This window comes from Ixodes scapularis, unplaced genomic scaffold, assembly GCF_016920785.2.
Source record: "Ixodes scapularis isolate PalLabHiFi unplaced genomic scaffold, ASM1692078v2 PGA_scaffold11__112_contigs__length_91849675, whole genome shotgun sequence".
Taxonomy (NCBI): domain Eukaryota; kingdom Metazoa; phylum Arthropoda; class Arachnida; order Ixodida; family Ixodidae; genus Ixodes; species Ixodes scapularis.
This window is the reverse complement of record NW_024609837.1, coordinates 86,259,296-86,279,909: the sequence shown is the minus strand read 5'-3', so window position 1 is coordinate 86,279,909 and position 20,614 is coordinate 86,259,296. Positions and strand designations below refer to the sequence as shown.

The following is a 20,614-nucleotide window of genomic DNA, read 5'->3' as shown; positions in this document are numbered from 1 at the left end:
TGGTCAATAGGCCCTTGTAAAGGAAATCATCAAATATCTGCTTTGTAGGTGTAGCCATTCATATAACAAATCATAATTTTAACTTGCGTCCCATTAGGAATAATTTCTGATAATTCAGAATAAAATTTGTGGCTTCGTTAAGTTTGAATAAATGAGCGTCTTACCGTACTGTCGAAGGTAGCAGATGTATGCTGGACACGGGACAACCGAAACTCCTCCCTGCTGTTTTCATCTTGTCGGCGATTAGCCTAAAAAATGACGCCCGACAAAGTAGACGCCGAATAAAAAAAAAGAGAAGAGTCGAACATGGCTACTCACTTGATGCATCTTGGGAATGATGCTGGCCAGAATTTCTCCGAGGGTGTCCAAGTCGGCCACAATGGACAAGATCCTGGGGGGACAGCCGCAGCGTGCCAGGGAAGACAAAAGCAGACGGATAACACTCCGTCGCGGGGGGCACACACCCGCCCACCGTGCTCCAAGATCAAGTCCGGCCCAGAAAGTTCCGCCCCCAACGACTTCATTATCAACCCGCTTTCAAATATGGCATATTAACACAGCCTGTGGTAGTAGACCTAAACTCTTTCCTCAGATACTCAACAGAAGAGCACAAACTTGTGTTTGGGAGTATAGTTGCCTTCGATTATCTTGGTCAGGCTGCAATGTGTCTCTATACTTGGTCTGGACAGTTGTGTTGAGAGGTAGCAAGGCAAGGCCTTGCTACATCCCAGATAGCAAAGCCCAGATAGCAAAGCTTTGCTGTCGAGGGGGTGTTGGTTGAGAGCTATACCAGGAAAAGCAAAAGCATTATTAGAGCATACCTCGGCAGAATGCTTGGTTTGCATGAGCAGCTACAGCCCTCTCTATACTTGGCATTCAACGACACTGGCAAAGACCTCTCGAGAGCTTTCTGTCCGCAGACCTCACAACGCTCCTACTCCATGTACAGTGGAAGACTGTACGAGGCCAATGCACCGTCAATGTTGGTGTTTTACGGATGACCGTGGACACACGCTGCAGCATTTCAGAGGATACCCCTCCTCCCACACGCAACCGCAACACCCCATTCTTCGAATCTCGCTTTCCATAAAATCCCAGATGCGCGACTTTTAAAATGAGGGCTTGCTGGGACGGACTTGACAGACACTTCAAGGTCAACACCACCCCCTTTTCCCAAAGCAAACCGTCCCAAATCAGCTGACCTCCCACGCAAAAGCAACCACATCCTGTCAGCGAAGCGGTCCCATGCCAACGCTTCCCCCAAGTTCCAAGCCGGGCATACGACAGTCGAGCACAGTAAGCAGCATCCGTCTGCTACACACAGAGTGCAGACGTACCCACGCCACGGCGAAGGGGGTGCAACGTTCAGCATACTCGAAAGGTGTCCTTGATTTGTTAAAGGCGTTGTGACTTCATTAAAGAGCAGTGGAAGAGTTAGTCAAGCATTCAGGCATCTTTCCTGCACTTCCCCCTTCTTTTGGGTGGGGGAAGCGACATTTGGGAGTGGGGGGGTCCACTAGGGGTCCCCACGATCAAAGGGGAGTACCGCATTTAGCAAAACTCTCGTCTTGTTGTTGTTGTTGTTGTTGTTGTTGTTGTTGTTGTTGTTGTTGTTGATGATGATGATGATGATGATCTTTATTGGTTCAGGAGAGCCGTGGCACCACGGAAAGGCAACAGCCCGTACCACGGAGGCCTGCCGTGCAACGTCTAGTGATGATGATTATGAGGTGGTATATACAAGAGGAGGACCTGCGACGTATAGATGACAGAGAGGTTATGACGATGTGAAATAAAGCACGCCGGTGAGTGCGTGGACCGATGTTGCAGGCGATGTGGGCCCAGTGCTTCCCAGTGGGCTCAACTTGAAGATGGCTCGCTATCAAAAGTATCATCACTAATTGAGACAGCCGCTAACATAGAATGTAAATTAGTAGGAGTGAAGTCTGCCTACAAATTTGAGCTCTGGATTTTAGTTCAATAAAATGCCGCCTCTTCTATTGGACGTGCGGTGGACTCATTCTGCAGGCAAACTGCGCATTGGCAAGGACGTAATAACCTCCTAAAACATTCCATTTCTGATACAAGAAAAAAAGAAAACCTTTTTATCACTACACAACACTTGACCCAGGCAAAAAGATTCTTGCTCTACAGATCCGAGCAAACTAATTCCAAGCCAAAAAAGAGGCCACATCTCCACGTGGTGAAAGATGTTGAGTTCCGGGTTCCGTTTCGACTTCATTATTACTGCTTTATGGTCGGTGAAATGCAGAGCCAGTGGTTCTTCTAGTGGATCAGCTTGGATCCGCTAGAAGCCGTGGGAACGCATTTCCACCGCTTAAGTCAACGGTCCATGTCAGAAGGAGAATGTGTGGTATGGATCGTGGTTATATACGCATATGAGCATTTAACCGCAGCGCCCTCTCCTGTATAGACGTTGAGCGGCTACATGCAACGTTTCATCCATGACATCCCCAGCTCTTGAGTTACTACCACATCTCAGAGCCCCCCACTCATCCCGCAGTCGTGGCCGAGTGGTTAAGGCGATGGACTAGAAATCGACTGGGGTCTCCCCGCACAGGTTGGTTAAGTGGTTAAGACGTCTGCCCCGTAGGCAAGCGGTCCTTAATTCAAACCCCCCTGCAAGCGTATGTTTTTTTGTTTTTTTTTTAAAAAGTGAGCCAATTTCGGAGGCAGTGCAATCGATGTGAGCACGGATGCCGGATGGATGAACAAGGTTAGACCCTAAGGAGCTTCGCTCCTAAAACCACTCGAGAGCGAGGCAGAAACGTCGCATCGAGGCGAGCCTCTAGATAAGTTTCTGGATTGCAACACATGTCATGTGCATTTCCGCAAAGGTAATGCCAACACTTCGTAAAAACAAATTCAGCTTGAACTGTACTGATGCTGGGTGCACTAAAGAGATTTTTCACTTCTGCCTTCTGGGGCTCTTATTGATCCCCTGCTATACAATATCTACAAAAAAAAACAACAACAAATTATTTGTGCGTGTCACCTTTCTGTATAAAAGTGTGATTCAAAGATTTGTGCCCAGGAGAATCGCATTCAGCACTGGCCCAGGTCACATGTCAGAGAAGGCTCAGTGTCAACTCTGATGCTGATACCTTCTCTCTTGACCCCTTTGAATATCTGTCGATTCAGCTGAAGCCTCAATCGGGCTAAACCCTGCGAATTCGGCTGGACGTTACAATTCGAAAATTCCCAGTTTGGCCAAAGTGTCCATTTGGCTGAAGCCTCAATTCAGCTCCAAGCTGCAAATATGGTTAGACATTCCAATCTGGCTTGCTTCCCAATTAGACTGGTCAATTCAATTTGGTTTAACATCCATTTAAAAACAGACGACCAGTTCGCGCTTTCCACTTTTTCCCCGCTTCCTCCTCTCCCCCTCCACCCTGTCCACCGTTGCCTGTTTCCTCCTCCCCCACGGTGAGGAGGATATTCTGCTTTGCAGAATCTCGTGTCTGGTCGTCGGCCTTTAAGGCATAATTTGCAAGTTTAATGGATGCTTCAAATCGGCCCACTTTTCAGTTCGGCTTGAAGCCTCAGTTCGGCTCCAGCATCTCAATTCGGCCAAAAGGTTAGTCGGGTTAGTTTGAAGTATGTCCGCAACCACCGCAATCGTTCAAAGGAACTCGAATCGCACTCTTTACACAGAGGCGCAGCGCACGTGCCAACGACAAAATAGTTCTTCTGAGGCCCACAGGCCCAGTCAGGCCGATCGAAAGCCGAAGTGAAAGACCGCCTGGGTGCACCCCGGCGCCACCTGGCAGCGAAGGGGGAGGAGGGCGTCTGGGGGCCAGCTAGAAGAGGGAAAGAGGTCCTACCTTTCTGGGCCGGGACAGTCTGGCACCGAAATACCTGCTTCGAACTGGGGCAGCGGGAACGGTCGGGGGTCAGAAGACAGGAGACATTCGTTGGTGGCATTTGCGGTTTGCGTACGGGGTCACGCCCGACCAAAGGGGGCCATGGAGAGAGGAGAAAAAGAAGAGGGCGACAAGAACTATGTTGCACTCATCTTAGTCCGAGGGGGAGCCTGGCCTACAGAGGCACCTGTTCTTGCCCAAACCCTCGGCCCTCTGAAAATGTGCACGCGGACAGACACCTAATGCGGTGCCATTGCACCTAATGCGGTGCCAATAGAGACCGTTGGTTGTCAAGCAACTTTCGGATTAGTATCGACGTATTCGCACGACCCGAGCACATCCCTTCGGAAGCTGGGTACAACGCAGCAGAAACCGGCGAGTGTGGCAGGCAGACGCACGAGACAGCTTAGAGGAAGAGCTCTGGCAAAGCTTCAATGGTCTCCGATTTGTCACAAAATTGGTTCGACATGCTAATGGACGCGTCTGAACCACGAGTCACAAAAATTGCGTTAACAATATTTATTTCTCGCGAAGTTACTAAAGTTTCAAGCATGGTCCAAGAGGCTGGGAGGCCCTAATGGCAACACTGAAGACGCGACGTCAGATGTTGTAATATGGAGCAATATACACGCGGTACAGCTCATTCCCGACGGGCTACGGGAAGTTAGATGATGCGAAACTAATGTCCGTTAAGTTTGTGCAGGCAAAACGAAAAAACATGCAGAAAATGCTCCGTTTTTATAGGCCGCCCACTCGACTCGCAGGTTATGCAACGTGCGACGTCCCCCTGCTGGAGAGTGCAGAAAAATTTTAAAGTCAAATTTGGCATTGCCTTTGTTTGCGGTTTTCCCGATAGCCACTTCAAATTTAGAGATAACAAATAGCGCACCCAAAAGAGCCAAGCCTGGGCACTCCGAAAACGCGTTTTGTTTTGGGTTGCCCGAAAAGCCGCCGGAGATCCTCTTTAACCTACCTAAAGCAAAGCCGGAGGTGGGCTGCAAAGCGAGACACCTCGTTGCGGTAATCAAACCTCCGAAACCGGTTATGAGGTTGCCAAGCCAACGCCGCGCCCAACTTCGAAGAAAGTGTACCGGCCAAACATTCTACCGCCACCAAAACGGCCACCACCCGTTTCCCCGCAAAAAAAGGTCGGCCCGTCGGTAAACGAGGGACTCGCTGTCAAACAAAAAAAAAAGGCAGCAGTGCGTGTGGCATGCTACCCCTCGAGGCGCAAGGGCACGGCTCCAGTATGCGGGGGCGGCGACGTGCGTACGGCAGGCCCAAAGCACAGAACTCTTAAGCGAAAGGCAGCTTTTCATAGAGTAGCCAGAAAAATGGAAGAGATCCATGTGCTGCACTTTCCAGTGCCCTTGTCGATAACCCTTACACATGGCCCATTGAGCCGGGTGTAGGATCCGACGGACCACGGAACACATGTCGGTTGTTGGCTTACGAGCGCCATGGTCTGCCACGTCTACGACCCGCAACCTTCGCGTTCGGCTGCGGATTTGACGGTGGAGCTGTCATACCTGCTGCAACATATCAAAAAGAAATTTTAAAATTGATATACTTTTCAATTAGAGGAGAGGTGCACAGCGAGGTTTAAACCTGAAAAATTTTTGTTTTAAGGGCAAGACTTTGGCGAGCGATGGTCGGTGTAATATCTCTAAGACCAGGAATGGTAACAAAATTAGTCCGTCCCCCCCCACCTCCTCTGCCTAAAAGTAATGCTTCTGCTTCAATTAGCGTACCAAAAGATAATTAAGCAAATGAAAAAAAATTATCTCTAAAATGCTGGTGTAAGCAAACATCCGAGAATGTTTTGCCCGGTACAAACGTCCATTTCAGAAGCCGTCATCCTACCAAAGCCGAGAAACGTGTCCGCAGTCTTGATCGCGGCGACGTCGGCCTGGGCAGCAAAACTGACCGGAAAAGAGCAGTCGGCCGGCTCGCACGTGGACGGGGGGACTCCACCAAAAGTGCCGAAGGGGGACCCAACCACCGGGAAAACCCCACTCACCTCTTCTCTCAGGCTGTTGATGTTGGCACCGCCCTCGCCGATGATGGCATCAGCATTCTGGACAAATCAATAGGGCTCCTCAGATCTATCCGCGCTGGGACACGGCGCCTGCGACGCGTCTCCGACTGATGCGCTCTTCACGTCCAAAAAAGCGGTCCCTCGACTTTTGCCCGATGACGTCGTAAAAGAGTCGTGCCGGCCGCAACCTTGGCGGCGTCGCAGCAGCGGTGGAAAACATGGCAGACATAGCAGACGGCTGTTCTATTGCAAGTTGCTTTCCAGAAAGTTTCGGTAGGGACGAGTTGGGATGCCGCGATGACGGCGACGCTAGAGCGTGCTGAAGTTTTAAAGTGCAACTTTTAGGCGCCCGTTTCCGGTTTGAGTGGCATCGGCGTAACCGCACGGTGCATTATGGGAAACATCCCATGATGCACCGCGCGGAGGGATGAGGAGGGGAGGAGGAGGATGGGAGGAGGAGGGGAGATGCGAGTTACCCGCTGTGCAGTCTTGACTAACGCTGTCTCGTTCCCCCGCCTTGATACTGCTGTCCTGTTTCCTGGCACCGGCAGAACTTAGAGTGGAGCTTCCAGATGTGGGAACTATATTTCCTTTCTCCAGAGAAGAGGTGAGTGAGAACACCACTATATATACATATATATATATCCTGGCTCCGCCGCTCATTTTGACTTTCGACGGGTTCGTAAAACTTTGATTCTTAGATTCATCTGACTCAGTATGGTTCATTCATTTGCAAGTGTTTGTTTATATATATACAGGGTGTTTCTGCTTAAGAATCCGTAGCTTTTTTCAGCGGTATAACGTCGGCAACACATGACTTCAGGCCCGTTTAATCTTTCAGATTTGTTTAAAAAAAGCCGTGAAAGCTACACTTACGCGGTTTGTGCAGGTGAGTTACACGGCCAAGAGAACATAGTATAGGGAGATAGCCACAACTATTAGTTGGCTAATTAAGTAAAATTTGTTAATTAGTTTTTGAATTAGTGCAAATAGACATATAGTTCCAATTAGAAACTTGCTGAGCATCATCGAAAACCACTAAATAAACTCTTTTAAGAAGGGTATAATGCCAGGACAGCGTTTTAAGGCGTTCTCTAAAAACGCCTTCTTTGGACATGTTTCTAGATTTCGGTTTCCTATCGGAGCGTATCTACCCGCCCGCAGTCCTGCCTTCCAGTGGCTGAGACGCGCAACACACACCCACCCTACTTCCCTCCATTCTACAAGGAAGGCGAGGGAGTGGCTTCGCGCCACAACCACCAGGGAGCAGGACCGCGGGCGCAAAGATGCGCTCCGATAAAAAAACGAAATCTAGAAACGCGTCCAAATGAAGCGTTTTTGCAGAATGCAGTAAAATGCTGCCCGGAGTTATAACATATTAAAAATAGTTCATTTAGTGGTTTTGAATGATGCTCAGCAAGTTTCTAATTGGAACTATATGTGTATTTTCACTAATTAAAAAGTTAATTAACGAATTTTAATTAATTAGCCGACTAATAGTTGCAACTATCTCCTATACTATGTGCTCTTGGCCGTATAACTCACCTGCACAAACCGCATAAACGTAGCCTACATGGGTTTTTTTTAAACAAATCTGAAAGAACAAGTAAAAACACCCTGTATATATATATATATTATATATACAACACGGGCACTTCACGTCATCGTACGTGGTCTCCGAGGAGGATATGAACGAATATGTGCAGATGAATGAACCGTACTTAATCCAATGAATTAAAGAATCCAAGTTTTTCAGGAACCCGCCGAAAGCCAAAAATTACAAGGTGGAGTGGTGTAGTGGTTAGCACACCCGACCGGACATTGGGAGGCCCAGAGTTCAAATCCTGGCTCCGCCAATTTTTGGCTTTCGGCGGGTTCCTGAAAAACTTGGATTCTTTAATTCATTGGATTAAGTACGGTTCATTCATCTGCACATATTCGTTCATATATATATATTATATATATCTTTTTCGGATTGTTTACCACGGTATGTCGCAAAATCGAAATACCTCAAGAGAGGAGGAGGAAAGGAGGAGGGGGCATACCCTCCCCTCCTTTTCCCCAAGAGCTGCCCTCTAATTCGGCATTACAGGAAGTTGTAAATGTCATTTTTTTTTTGCCTGAACTTCTACGACCAGCCGCCAGGATCGCGAAATCCGACAACACGACACTCCGGCTTTTGCGACGTCATTTGTTGACACTCTGGGACTACTTTCCATGCACGGGTGGAGTAGGACGCTAAACGCACCAGTCAGAGATTCGTCCCAGGCATTGTAATCGGAACGCAAAACGTTTCTCCCCGTCCCACATCCAGAACGTCCAGACAATTACTTTCCTTCTTTTTGTGCGCCATTCGATCCAGCAAGTTCATTCACAAGAATTTGGTAGGGTCTCCTGTTTTCAACAAAAACAGCATTTTTTTTTTTTTTATAGATTTGTTTTAAAGGAGGCAGAGAAAGCTATGCTAAGGCAGCCTATGCAGGCGAGTTATATGGCCAGGGGACACAATGTAGACGGCTAATCGTCGCAATGAGTCGGACAATTAACTCTAAGTCGTCCACCAGTTTTCAATTGGAGAAAATAGACGTACGGTTCCGAATAGAAACATGCCGGGCGTTGTTGAAGACAACTGAATCGGTAACTTTTAGAAACACTCGGGGCGTCTGATCATTTGCGTTTTTGCATCTCACGCTCGTGGGAGGTGTGGCAGTGTGCCAACTTAGGCACACTGCCACACCTCCCGCGCGCTCCGAGCCTTCATTAAGTTTACCGAATTTACGGAAGCGATTTACAGTCGGTGGGAAGTTTAGAGTTCTGGAAAAGCTCCTCCGACCTTTCCACCTTAGCATGGCAGACACCGGAGAGGTCGCCCGCTTCTCAGCATTTGCACTGCCAAAGCGGAAAGAGGTGGAAGGAGCTTTCTCCCCTTAACCAGTCGCCGACTGCAGTAACGTCCCACGGCCAGTCACCCCGCAACTTCACCACAAATACTCACCCTGCTCTGAAGAAGGAAGCGAACGTTGACCTTTTGGCCGCCGCTGCTACGAGGCCGCTTGTTTGCGACTTCTCCGTTTTCCCGCCCTTCGTCGCTGGGCTGACGCTTGCCTCCCCTCCCTGCCAAAAAAAAATAAGAACGGTTTGGCGATTACACTGGAAACCAACGCCAGCACTCCAAGGCCACAGCTACACTGCTTGTACCTCGTACGAGAGACATGCCGTTCGCTGCAGGCATGCCGACTGAATTATCTATGGGCACGCCTCGAACAAAGGAAGTGTGCATCGTATGTGCTACGAACACGTCTGCGGACAATTCTTGTATGGCCGACAAAACCCTCAAACAAGGAACAAGAACACTTCAGACAGCACCTGCAGACTGCCTTTTGCATTAACCATTAGCCGCGTGACCGTGCAGTCTCATGTCGAAATAATCTTTGAATGGTCAGTTCGTGCTAACCTTCCAAGGTAAAGACAGTGAGTATACCAACGTCCACCTTAAAAATATCTCAAAACTCATTCTGGTGTCTGCAATGTCACTTCCGTCAAATGTGAAAATGGTTCAAAATTAACTGTTGGGCTAGTTGGCTACACATTGTATAAAAATTCAAAAGCGCAAACACCAAGGAAAAGAAGAGGGGACAGGACAGAGCGCCTCTATTATTTACAATTGAAAACGAGCGTGTTGGTTAATAGATACAAAACTTGAAAGTATAAAACAGAGAGGACGAGCCGTCCTCGTCCTCTCTGTTTTATACTTTCAAGTTTTGTCTCTATTATTTTCGCGCGTTTGTTTCGACGTCCCACAGTCCTCCGTCGGTGCAGCCATCACAATGGTGGCCGTTTCGTCTTATCAGTTTCTGATCACGTTGTCGGTGCTGCGTTGACATATTGACGGAGTCGTGTGTTGCGTGCCTAAAGAGTTTCAGCTCTGTTCCCAAATCCACGCAACTGGAGTCATCAGAGCAGTCGACATCAACATCAACAGTGCCGAGATTCATGCACAGCTAAAGGCCAACAACGATGCATCTGTTACATCTGTTCGTCGAATGGGTACGTTTACCACACTAGCTATAACTGTCTCGTCATCTCGATTCCCCGAGTATGTTCTCCTCAGTCTAGTACGTCACAAGGCAGAGCCATTTTTGGAAAAGCCGATTCAATGCCATCAATACTGTCACTTTGGGCACGTTAAGTCCACTTGCTGTAATTCTTTAACGTGTTCACGTTGCCCCGGACCACACCAGTAAAATGACTGCGACGCTGGTGCAACAACAGTTCGGTGCTGTAACTGTGGTAAAGAACATGAAGCGACAACACATCAATGTGCACAAGGGAAACATGAGTTGGAAATACGTCACCGAAGACAAGTAGCTGGGAGCACATCAACCGCTAAAGCAGCACAGGACGCAGTCACCAGTAATCTTGAACAAAACAGACCAGGCGTACCAGATCCTTAGCACGCCGAGTGAATCCATAAGCATACAAAGTCAAACACCGGTTGCACTGGCTACAATGAGCAACAGATGACAGCTACTTCTATGAAGGACAAAGCCTCGTATCAACAGGGAAACTCCATGGACGTTCCCGCCTCCCTAAATCATACTCAAGGCCAGGGGCAAATACTTCAAAGACAACCTTACAGACGTGCTGGCAGAAACATTATCAAGAACTAGTCAAGACCTGAGAAAGACCCTACCCTTTCGCCAAAAGCAACATCTGGGATGTGGTCAACCATTATCATTGTTGCAGAAAGACGCATACGAGAATATCTAATCCAGTGCACATCCCCCGCGGCTCACCTTGCCCTGCAAGCGTTGGACATTTTTTTCCCATTTTTAATTACCGTATTTACACGATTGTAAGTCGACCCCTCCACATCGCACATCACCAAAAAAATCTTTAGATGCAGTAGAATAGATAAATGGGCTAGTTGGTACATCACTGAATGGAAAGCGCCGAATAAACGAGGACGAAGGAGGGGACAGACACGAAGCACATTTTACTGCGAGCACGTGAGAACGGCAAAGTATCTGTTTCGAAAGCCGTGCCTCCAACACGCGATCGATGCCTCCTGGCGTGCTTTGGCTGCGCATGCACGTGCGAGGTGCGTGAGATGCCCAGGCGTTTTCGAAACTAGGAAGTACACGCTGGAGGGCGGGACAACTGAAGCTGCTCACTTTCGTTCTCACTCTGTCCACGGCTAGACTACGACTCGCCTGCACTGGTGATGTCAGTCCCGTCGTCATCACTGCTACGTTTTCGAAGCGCGTCGTCGGCGTCGTCCAACGAAATCTCGCACTTCGCAAATAACAGGATCAACCGCATCTTCCGCGCTTGCTCGGCGATCGCATTGTACGTCACAGGTAGCGACCGATTGCACACTTTTGCGGCGTATGTTGCAAGCCTGACTTCCAACTCCGGAACCAGACTTTGGCCTACGGAAGACTCTTTGTATGCCGTCACAGTTTAAAATCCCGCACCACTGCAGACACCACTGGAGCATCACCCGCTCCAATGGGTGATGCTCCAACATCCAACTTCCAACTTGCTTCCAACAGTGCAGTTGTTGGTTGCTTCTGAGTGAAGAATGGCCATAAACGAGCAGCGAAAACCTGAACTGGCCGGATAATGCGTGTCAATACAAAAAAAACATAGCGCTCCAGCATGATCTCGTCACTCGATCAAACGATGTGCTACCGTGAATCATGCGAAAAACGGCGAAGAGAAGCTGCAGGGTGAGTGAGCCGTGAGGCTGTTTCAGCGGCCTCCGGAGTAGCTCTTACAACAACTGCCACCACCGCCCTGGGAGTCGGGCGAGTCGTATATTCGGGTTAATTTGCGAATTGCTATCAATAATACTCGTTCGACAAATAAAAAAATAATTAATTTGTAAAACGAGCACGTAAAATAGTGCAATGCTAGAGGTACAGCCGACTGAACTCGTAACAAGCCGGGGCATTCATGATAACGCGATTGTTTTGTTTTTGCCGGTGGTGGAATGCTTTGGTTCCATAAGTCGACCCCCCCTTCAGATTTTCAAAAATTGAAAAAAGGGTCGACCTACATTCGTGTAAATACGGTAATTTAGTAAGCTAGAGTATATCAACAACTACAGCGCACTAAGATGTGCACTTCTACCATTGAAGACTCAACACTATCCCAATGGAATGCAAGAAAACTTCAGTCAAACATGTCAGATTTTCGAAAATTCCTACATTATCATCACTTCCCCATAATTGTAATTTGTGAACCAAACATTCCTAAAGACTTCAGGCTCTCAGCTAGGGTACAAGATTTTTACATCCCTGCGGTCAAATGAACCCAGTCAAGTTATGCTCGCTATATGCAAGGACCTTACATATGTCGATCATCTCATTACACCCCATACAAACAATGAATATGTATCTGCCACGGTAAGAAACGGCAAACACTCCTTGTCAGTTATAGCAGCGTACATATCACCAAGTGCAAAATTTGATGACGCGCACTTTAAAGTTGTAATGAACAACTGCTCTCCCCCTTATATTCTATGAGGCAATTTCAACGCCCCCCCATGCCATTTGAGGAGGCACTCATATAAACAATCAAGGCTAAAAAAAACATGGCGTCGGTGGTGATCGCTGATGCAGTCGGCGTGGTGGAAGCTCATCGTTCCGCATAGAGCGCCAACCTTGACTGAATTTTCGTCGTGTGTCGCGACGATAACCCCGCACGTCCTAGAAGGGAAGATCCATCTACTCGTTCGGCGATGCTGTGGCGGCACCCTCAAGACAGCAGAAACAGTGGTGCTTTCTTAGCATTTGTGTCCTCAAACATCACCCGGATTCCCTATTTTGCGCAATCTCTGCGTGTGCTCAAGTTCAAGGTATTACTGGTACGTACTGTATTTAAAGGCGTGTACGAAGGATATGTATTTTGATGCGTTTTCATCACCCAAGAAAAGTGATTAGTGTTAGCATTCCTCAACTATCGCAACGTCTATCTGATCACGAAATCATATTTCTACGTTGCTATATCTCTGCTAAGATTACATCGTCTTTTGCAAACATAGAAAAGGCGTGCGGCGAGACTTGTACTGTCAGTAGAGTAGTGTTTTAAAGGGACACTGACAGGGTATTTATGCTCGCCGAGGTTTTTAGTTGTACGTGACATATGAGAGCTCAACTACCCAGAACAGAATTTGCGGCCCGAAATTCGGTTTCTTTCCGCCCGAAAACCGCCGATCAAGAACTGGCCGGTTCGAGTCTCGCTCACTCTCTTTTCCGCGGTCACGGGCCGTTTTCTAAGGTATCGATGCGACCACCAAATTTAATCAAAGTCGTGGGTCGCTGAAAGCACACACTCAATATTAAAAATAGAAAAAAATATGAAACCCATTTTTTGTGGCTTCTAAAAAGCTGCAAATACGTTGATAGAAAAAAAAGTTCCACAGACAACCGGAAGCATTCTGTGCGTGCGTCGTTTCGCGTATCGTGGGACTCGCAGGGACGGCGATGGCAGCGGACGACGGGCGTGGGACCTCTATTTCAGAACTGTCGTTCGCGGTACCGGCGAATTTTGTCTGCCTTTAAAAGAGAAATTTGGGACTGGTCAAAAGAATTGGTATTCATCCCGTACGACAGGCCCGACCACCAAGCCGATTTGCACGAAGACGTCGCAGAGCCGTCGCTCCCTTCTTGTGGCTGAAGACATCGCTCGCGCAAACGTCAAGCGCGACGTGTCTACTTCGAGTGGAATATGCACGCGTAAGATTTCTTTACTAGGTGAGAATGTCGCCAATGCGGGGTGCATCCCGACTTCGACCCGGGAGTGCTTTTGCTAGAGGAAAATCGGCAGCAAACTTTCCACCTTACACTTTATCGGCTGAATTATTACTAAGGAAAAAGATAGCCCACTTTCGATGTGCCCCATTAGCTCAGTGGGAAAGACGTCCCCTTCGCACCCGGTAGAGCCGGGTTCGATCCCCCGTGAAACTTTTTTTTTTTTTTTTTTCTAAATATTTTTTTATGTTTACATTTCTTTTTTTTTTTTTACAATTATTACTGAAGAAACAAAAAAAAAATAAGAAACAAATGTTGTGGACGACACGTCGCTGAATTAGATGGTATGGGATTTCCTTTTTGACACCTGCGGACTCAATGTAATCACTTTCCACAAAATACAAGGAGCATATAAATCAGGTAGCGTCCGCTTTCCGAGGTGCCCGTAAATGGTTTACAGGAATTGCAGCCAGCCATTGGTCCCGATCCCGTTGATCTTTCGGAAACTCTGTCGCACAATGCCACTTCTGTTTCGGACGCGGGACATGTAAGCCAGCTCTTCACGCAACATCTTGGGTGTATTCTTTTCGGAGCCGATCAAAATTCACCACGGGCACTCACTACTCATCTCCAACTCCTCAATGTACAAAACAACTGATCTTGGAGTAGAGAACAACGAGCGGAACATACATAACTGCAAAAGAATCCCACGGCGAGCAGTTCCCAAACGCCGTATGTCGTCTGCTACCGGGAAGGAGAAAAAAAAAAAAAAAAAAAACACGGTCGGGTGTAGCCACGTGACTTCCGCCACTCACTCCCTTCTCTCCACTTCTCCGACCTCCGTCGGGTTTCGGTTTCGGTTTCGAGCAGTTGCGCCTTTTGACTTTATTAAAAAAATACGCTACTCTGTTGCAAAATATTAATTGGGTAGTCCTCCGACACCATAATGAAGCGCCTGGCAAAAAATTTAAAAAAAAATTTGGGGGGTGTCAGTGTCCCTTTAAAGTCGTGATCGTCCAAGACGGCATACTGTATTGTTTTCTTTCTTTTTTTTTTTTTTTTTCATCCGCTGCGCCCTGCGAGCCTTTCTTGACAAAATAGAAGTTAATAAAGCTCGAGCCGATAGAAAAGACTGCATTTTCTGCTGCACCAGTGAGAGACAGCGCATCCCCTTCTTTTTATCAATACCGCGGAAACAGCTGACAGCAGCGGAGAAGCAGCTGTAGTGCTGACAACCTGCTGCGCTTCTTGCAGTGGCTCCAGGAGTGTGTACGCATGGCGCGAAGCGGTTGTTCCAGTTGCTTTGGTAACAAAGGACGAAGTTGTAGCTGACGCGCTCGTTTCAAGTGCCCGAATTACAGTTTGTGCAGTCCAGAGCTTAGAGGGGTAACTGCAAAGAAAAAAAATTGTTTTTTTAAACAGCCTAGTCGGTTGAAGCATGTCACAAAAAAAACCTTTCGCAAAAAAGAAAATTTTTTTCAGCAATATTTATGTCACAGAACGTAATTTAGCTCGAGTCAAAACCTCTCCACATTTGAAACTCCCGCTTGTTTTTCGACCCGCGCAGAGAAGTACCCCCCGCCCTTCGCTCTTGGATTTGCTCTTGGATTGACTTGGCTGCGGAGTTGAATGACGTACGCAGCGTCTCGAGTTCCGGTGTGTCTTGTCGAAGAACCATATCAAAGATACGCCGCGAATCAGGAGAGAGGGAGGGAAACGGGGGAACAGAGGGAAGGTGCCGCCGATGTACGCTGGAACCTAGAGCCCTTTCGTTGTTTTTGTTTGGTCGGAGAAAATGTGGCAACAACGCACGTTCAACATGGCGCCGGTATTGTTTTAATTTGACGGGACGCTAGAAGCTCCGCGTTTTGCGAGCACATGTAGCAAAGACGTGACCGGAGAAGTGCCCCTGTGATGTTCCCGGAAGACGGAAAGCATCGTTCGTAATTGTTGTGTGTGCTTTGAAAGCGAAGGGAGTCACAGGGTCCACGAGTGCGCAACCACAGGCCAACGTTCACGGCAGCGCTGCGTTGACTTCGGCAATCTCGTTCCGTTTGGTGCAACACGGCAATGCGACAAAGAACTGAAACGCTCGTGGTGTGTGCTGTGGGGCTTGGAAGTAGAAATCCATACTAACACAGAGCACAAATTGGTTTTTGTGGGGTTGAGGTTCAACGAGTTCAGTCCCATCGTCGTCAGCTGATTCGGTCCAGCTGGTCTAGGACGCAGTGAGCGTCTTTAAAAGTAGATCTTCCTTTGTTCCGCTTCAAAATGTGGAAGATTCCCGATGCATACCGCGGGTAAAAAGCTGCGGGCGTCTTCAACAAATTTACGTCGTTTTAATTGAACAATGGACTCCGGATTGTTGTCCTAAATTTGTCGTTTTTATCCTTCGTGTTGTTGCACTGCGTTTGCACAGCGACGTGTTTGCACAGGGACGCACACCGCTCGAGTAGATGAGTCGGTCCTGCAAACGACCGGTCATACAGAATTTCAAAGAAACATAAGTCACCAACAATATTTTCCTGTAAATTCCGTGCGAGTTTGTTGCGCTCATCCTGCAGTGTGAATAAATTGGGGCAAGATTTCCTACCTGCCCACGGCTGCATGAACTGAGACCATTTTTTGCAAAGTAAACATAGTGTTTTTTTCTTTATCTTGGGGAGAGGTGTTGGTACATTTATTACGGTACAATCACTTGAAAGTTTAGAAATTGGGAAGGGCAAGCAAGCTTTCCGAACTTTGTCACTTTTCTCGCTGGCACTGCCCCTAGCTGCAAGTTGCAGTTTCAATAGACGTACCGTATAAACTCGTGTAAGGGCCGCACTATTTTTTCCCGATTTGAGGGCAAATTTTCAAGGTGCGGCCCATACACGGATAAAAAAAAATCTGTATCCACATTTCGAAATGAACATACATGAGCGCGCTCGGTTGCACTGGTCGAAAACGCCTTCACTCCGGAATCCGGACTGAATCGTCAGTCGGATTTAATTAGTTTACATACTGCGCAATACGCTTCTTTTTTTTTTGTTTTTGTACTTGATAGCATGCGCGGCAACTTTCGACTTGAATCCCGTATGACTGTTGAAGTGGTACTTGCAGGGTGTCGAATCGGAACCGAACCGAACCGAAAACCGGAACCGAACCGGTATTTTTTCCGGAACTGAACCCGAACCGTTATATTGTTATCGCAATAAACCCGAACCGGAACTGAACCGGAAAAAAAATAATGGTTATCGGCTCATGTCAAAACGGTTCGGCCACGCGCTGTTGACAATGAATGTGCTATCAATGCCATTTGTTTTTTAAGTGCCGTCAACTGACATACACCTCGCTTACATATTTTTCTTCTCCACTCAGTCTTAGGAATATAAACGCTGCATCCATGAATCTTGACAAATGCTGCATCCATGAATCTTGACATAGGAACCAGTATTGCGCTGGTCGCGGCTTGCACGGAAAAAAAAGATTTAAAAGACTGTGAAAAAAAAAAATAAAAAAATTGCGTCACGGGATTTTGTTTTCCTACAATCTCGTAAATCCTAAATGCTGCTGTGTGCTCATTTCATAAAACGTTTCTAGAACGCGCGAGTTCTTGAAGCTTGCTTCCATCGGAATGAGAAAAGAAAAGGCTGTGGAGTTTGATAATAAGGCATCCGGTTTCGTATAGGCACTTAGAAGCTAACATATTTGTGAGACAGCGAACTCTTCTATTTTAATATTTATCCTATTACGTCCTTCTGGCGTTGCGTTCGGTGAAGTGTTTTTTATATACCGAATCTTGTTTAATGAAAACTTCTTTAAGGGTCTAATTTGAGTTACCGAAGGCTAGTTCAAATAAAGAAAGCTGTATTTTCTCCCCACTGTTCCTTCAATTGCTTACACGCCGAGGTGGCGGGATAGTTAGCGAGTTCTACTTGTAAGTGGGTTTGTAAGGAGGTCGCGGATTTTACAGCTACTGCGTCGGACCCAATTGGATGAAGTCCGAATGCGTAAACGTCGGTGAGGTAACCTTTGAGTGCACATAAAGAAACCATTCCTGGTAGAAATCCCTGAGCCTTACACTACGATGTATCCCGTTTCGTATGTGCTGATTTCAGATGTTTTTTTTGTAATTTATTTTGATGTTGCAATTTGTCATTTATAATTTCCAAATCGGTTCGCGAACCGGTTCAGCGCCCCGAACCGGTTCGCAAACCGGTTCGCGGATCAAATTAATTGAACCGGAACTGAACCGGAACAAAATTAATTTACCTGAACCTGAACCGTAACCGAACCCGTATTTCTTTCGGTTCGACACACTGGGTACTTGCCAATAGCTCTGATTACACGAAAAGGCAGACAAATCACGACGCTTTGACACAAATCGAAGAACAAAAGAAAACCTCCCCAGAGCGTACTGTGGCGTTCAGAACCCTGAGTGCACGCGCGAGCCGAGCCCGCTGAATCCCCATTCCTCACGCTTGCCACGGAAGCTGACATATCCTTTATCTTTTCTCAATGTCTTCCGGCCGCAACATAAACGCACCCAGACGGTGCAGCCGACCACAATCGAGGTCGGCAACCATTGTGCCATACGGTGATACGGATGAGTGGAGAGCAGATATCGGGAATGCAAAGACGCGCCGCTACGTGCTTGGGTGGTGGCTAGCGCCACCTAGCGATATATATTCATAGAAACTTTCGTGCTTTACAGTCGGCGCGCCTCAAAAGCAAGGGGGTGCGGCGCATACACGAATAATTTCTCTAATTTTATTTTTTTTGCAATACTTTGTTTTAAATACGGGGGTGCGGCCCTTACAAGGGTGCGGCCCTTACACGCGATTATACGGTACCTACTAGCAGGCAGGGCCGTACCCAGAAAAAAATTTCGGGGGGGGGGGGGGGGGGGGGGGGTTTTCGTGGACAACGGCGGCCATTTTGAAAGTGTCTATTGTCTTATTTTCGCCTACGAATTATGTGCATCGGTGGCATATAATGGAGAGTTGCAGCAAACCGGAGAACCGGTCCCGGTTTGGTGTCCAGTAACCGACCGGCGCCACTGCGCGTGCGCAGAGGTGGAGATTAAAATTGGCTGGCTGCAAGTGCACCGACCAGGGCCGTACCCAGAAAAAAATTTCGGGGGGGGTCAGAACCCCCTAACCCCCCCCCCTGGTTACGGCCCTGCTAGCAGGTAAAAACTGCTCTAAAGCAGGTAAAAGACTGGGAAGTCAGGACGGTGCGGACTCCGCGTTTCGCGCTTTTCCGAAGGTGAGCGGGGAAGTGCTTTTGCGAAGTATGCGGAATATGCAAACGATTTTGTTATGCCCGTCGTTTGCGTCTCTCCAGCAAAACAAATAAGATGACCTACAAAGGCGCAATCACGAGCCAAGATTTACGATAACGGTACACATTCAATTCAAACAACTTTACGTAAGATGGTTCGGACGCAGAGAAAAATCTGTCGGTTAAAGCAGAATTCGGACATCCGAAGGCTTCTGCGGACAGTTACATAATAACCTGCCTGTGGCAGGTTTTTTTACGTAAAAGCTGTGTCTCAGCCGCGGATGTTCGGTGCACCCGGTGCGTATCTCGAAGGCCTCCGGAGCAAAATGCGAGAACATACCTGGACACGTTTGTCGCCACGCGAACGCCCGATTGCGTCCAGCCAAATAGTATTCATCTTTCGGGGCGACATGGCTGCTTAAAGGCCGGTTCTCACATGCAGCGAAGCGCTGATGTAGCGCTGCTCACGTGTCGTCAGCTACTTATCGTATGCCATGAGCAACAGTTTTGACGGTGCGATACAAAGCTGGTGAACGCTTCCGTCGGCATGTGCTTAGCGCGAGGTCAGCGCTATGCTTGTAGCGCTGCGCTGCATGTCTGAACAGGAACTGACTGGAACGACTTGTCTGATAACAATGTTTGTCAACGTGATCAAGTTCTTTTTCGACAAGACTTGACTACTTTTTGGGACCCTTGTCGCATGTCTAGTTAAGTATGGTTGATTTTGTTGTTTTTGTGCTCTATACTTTTGATTTATTCTGCTTTGTAACTCCTCCCCCCCCCCCTTACATAATGCCCCTTGAGGGCATGTAAGGTATTTAAATAAATAAATAAACAGAATCTGTAATTAGCAAAGTTGGCTCACTGGCACGGATAGGAAGCCCAACCAAATTCCACAAATTGGTGTGTTATAACCAGGATTCTACGCTTTCGAATTTTAGTTTTTGCCGAAAATTCTAAGTTTATAGGAGTTTACTTAGGTTTGATTCCATATTCTTTAAAATTCGGCATATAATTTTGCAATATTTACTATTAAAAATAAATATATATAAGAAATATCCGGGTGTAAACGTATGCCAGATAAAGAGTATAAAATGCACCTGCATTACATAATATTTCTTTAGCTGGATTTGGCATTGGTGCTATTGCCCTTTTCAATGCTCATTTATTCCACGACAAAAATTGCACGGAAGTGTTGCTTCGATAAATTACCTTAAAATCAATAAACTCCCGGAGGTAGTCGCTGGGAAGCCCCTATTCATCCCATCCTATTCATCAACCTAACAGCGGCCGCACGATGTAGTGGTAACGAAAAAAAATGACCACATCTCCACGTGGTGAATGATGTTGAATGGGGAGAAGTTCTGCTGATGATACTGATTTTGTTTATAGGTACCGTATTTGCACGAATATAACGCGAGTTTTTTTTCGAAATTACGTGCTCCAAAACGCACCTCGCGTTATATTCGGAATCGAGTTCAGCCACAAGGCGCGCGAGTCTGGAGATAGCCAGAGGAGAAAGACATCCCTCCGGCTCAATGCAAAATATCCGGTGGGAAAAGAAATGGGGGGTGTGGAAGGGAATTTATTAGCTATTGGGCCACGTGAAGGGGAGAATAGAAAACATAAAAAAGCATTTTTATCGCTTTTGTGTTTGTACAACGCGCGCA

General features: G+C 47.3%; 1 protein-coding gene across 50 annotated transcripts in view; it reads right to left on the bottom strand.

The window, feature by feature from the left end:
* The window catches only part of LOC8035274, a 306,866-nt gene that overhangs the window by 170,014 nt on the left and 116,238 nt on the right, over positions 1-20,614 (bottom strand). For all 50 annotated transcript variants that reach the window (XM_040211414.3, XM_040211438.3, XM_040211445.3 and 47 more), the window contains 5 exons: positions 8,918-9,036; positions 5,905-5,961; positions 3,846-3,889; positions 319-391; positions 165-248 (listed from right to left, as the gene is read on the bottom strand). In XM_040211414.3, the coding sequence (XP_040067348.1) occupies positions 165-248; positions 319-391; positions 3,846-3,889; positions 5,905-5,961; positions 8,918-9,036 (377 nt within the window). The remainder of the gene's footprint in view (positions 1-164; positions 249-318; positions 392-3,845; positions 3,890-5,904; positions 5,962-8,917; positions 9,037-20,614) is intronic.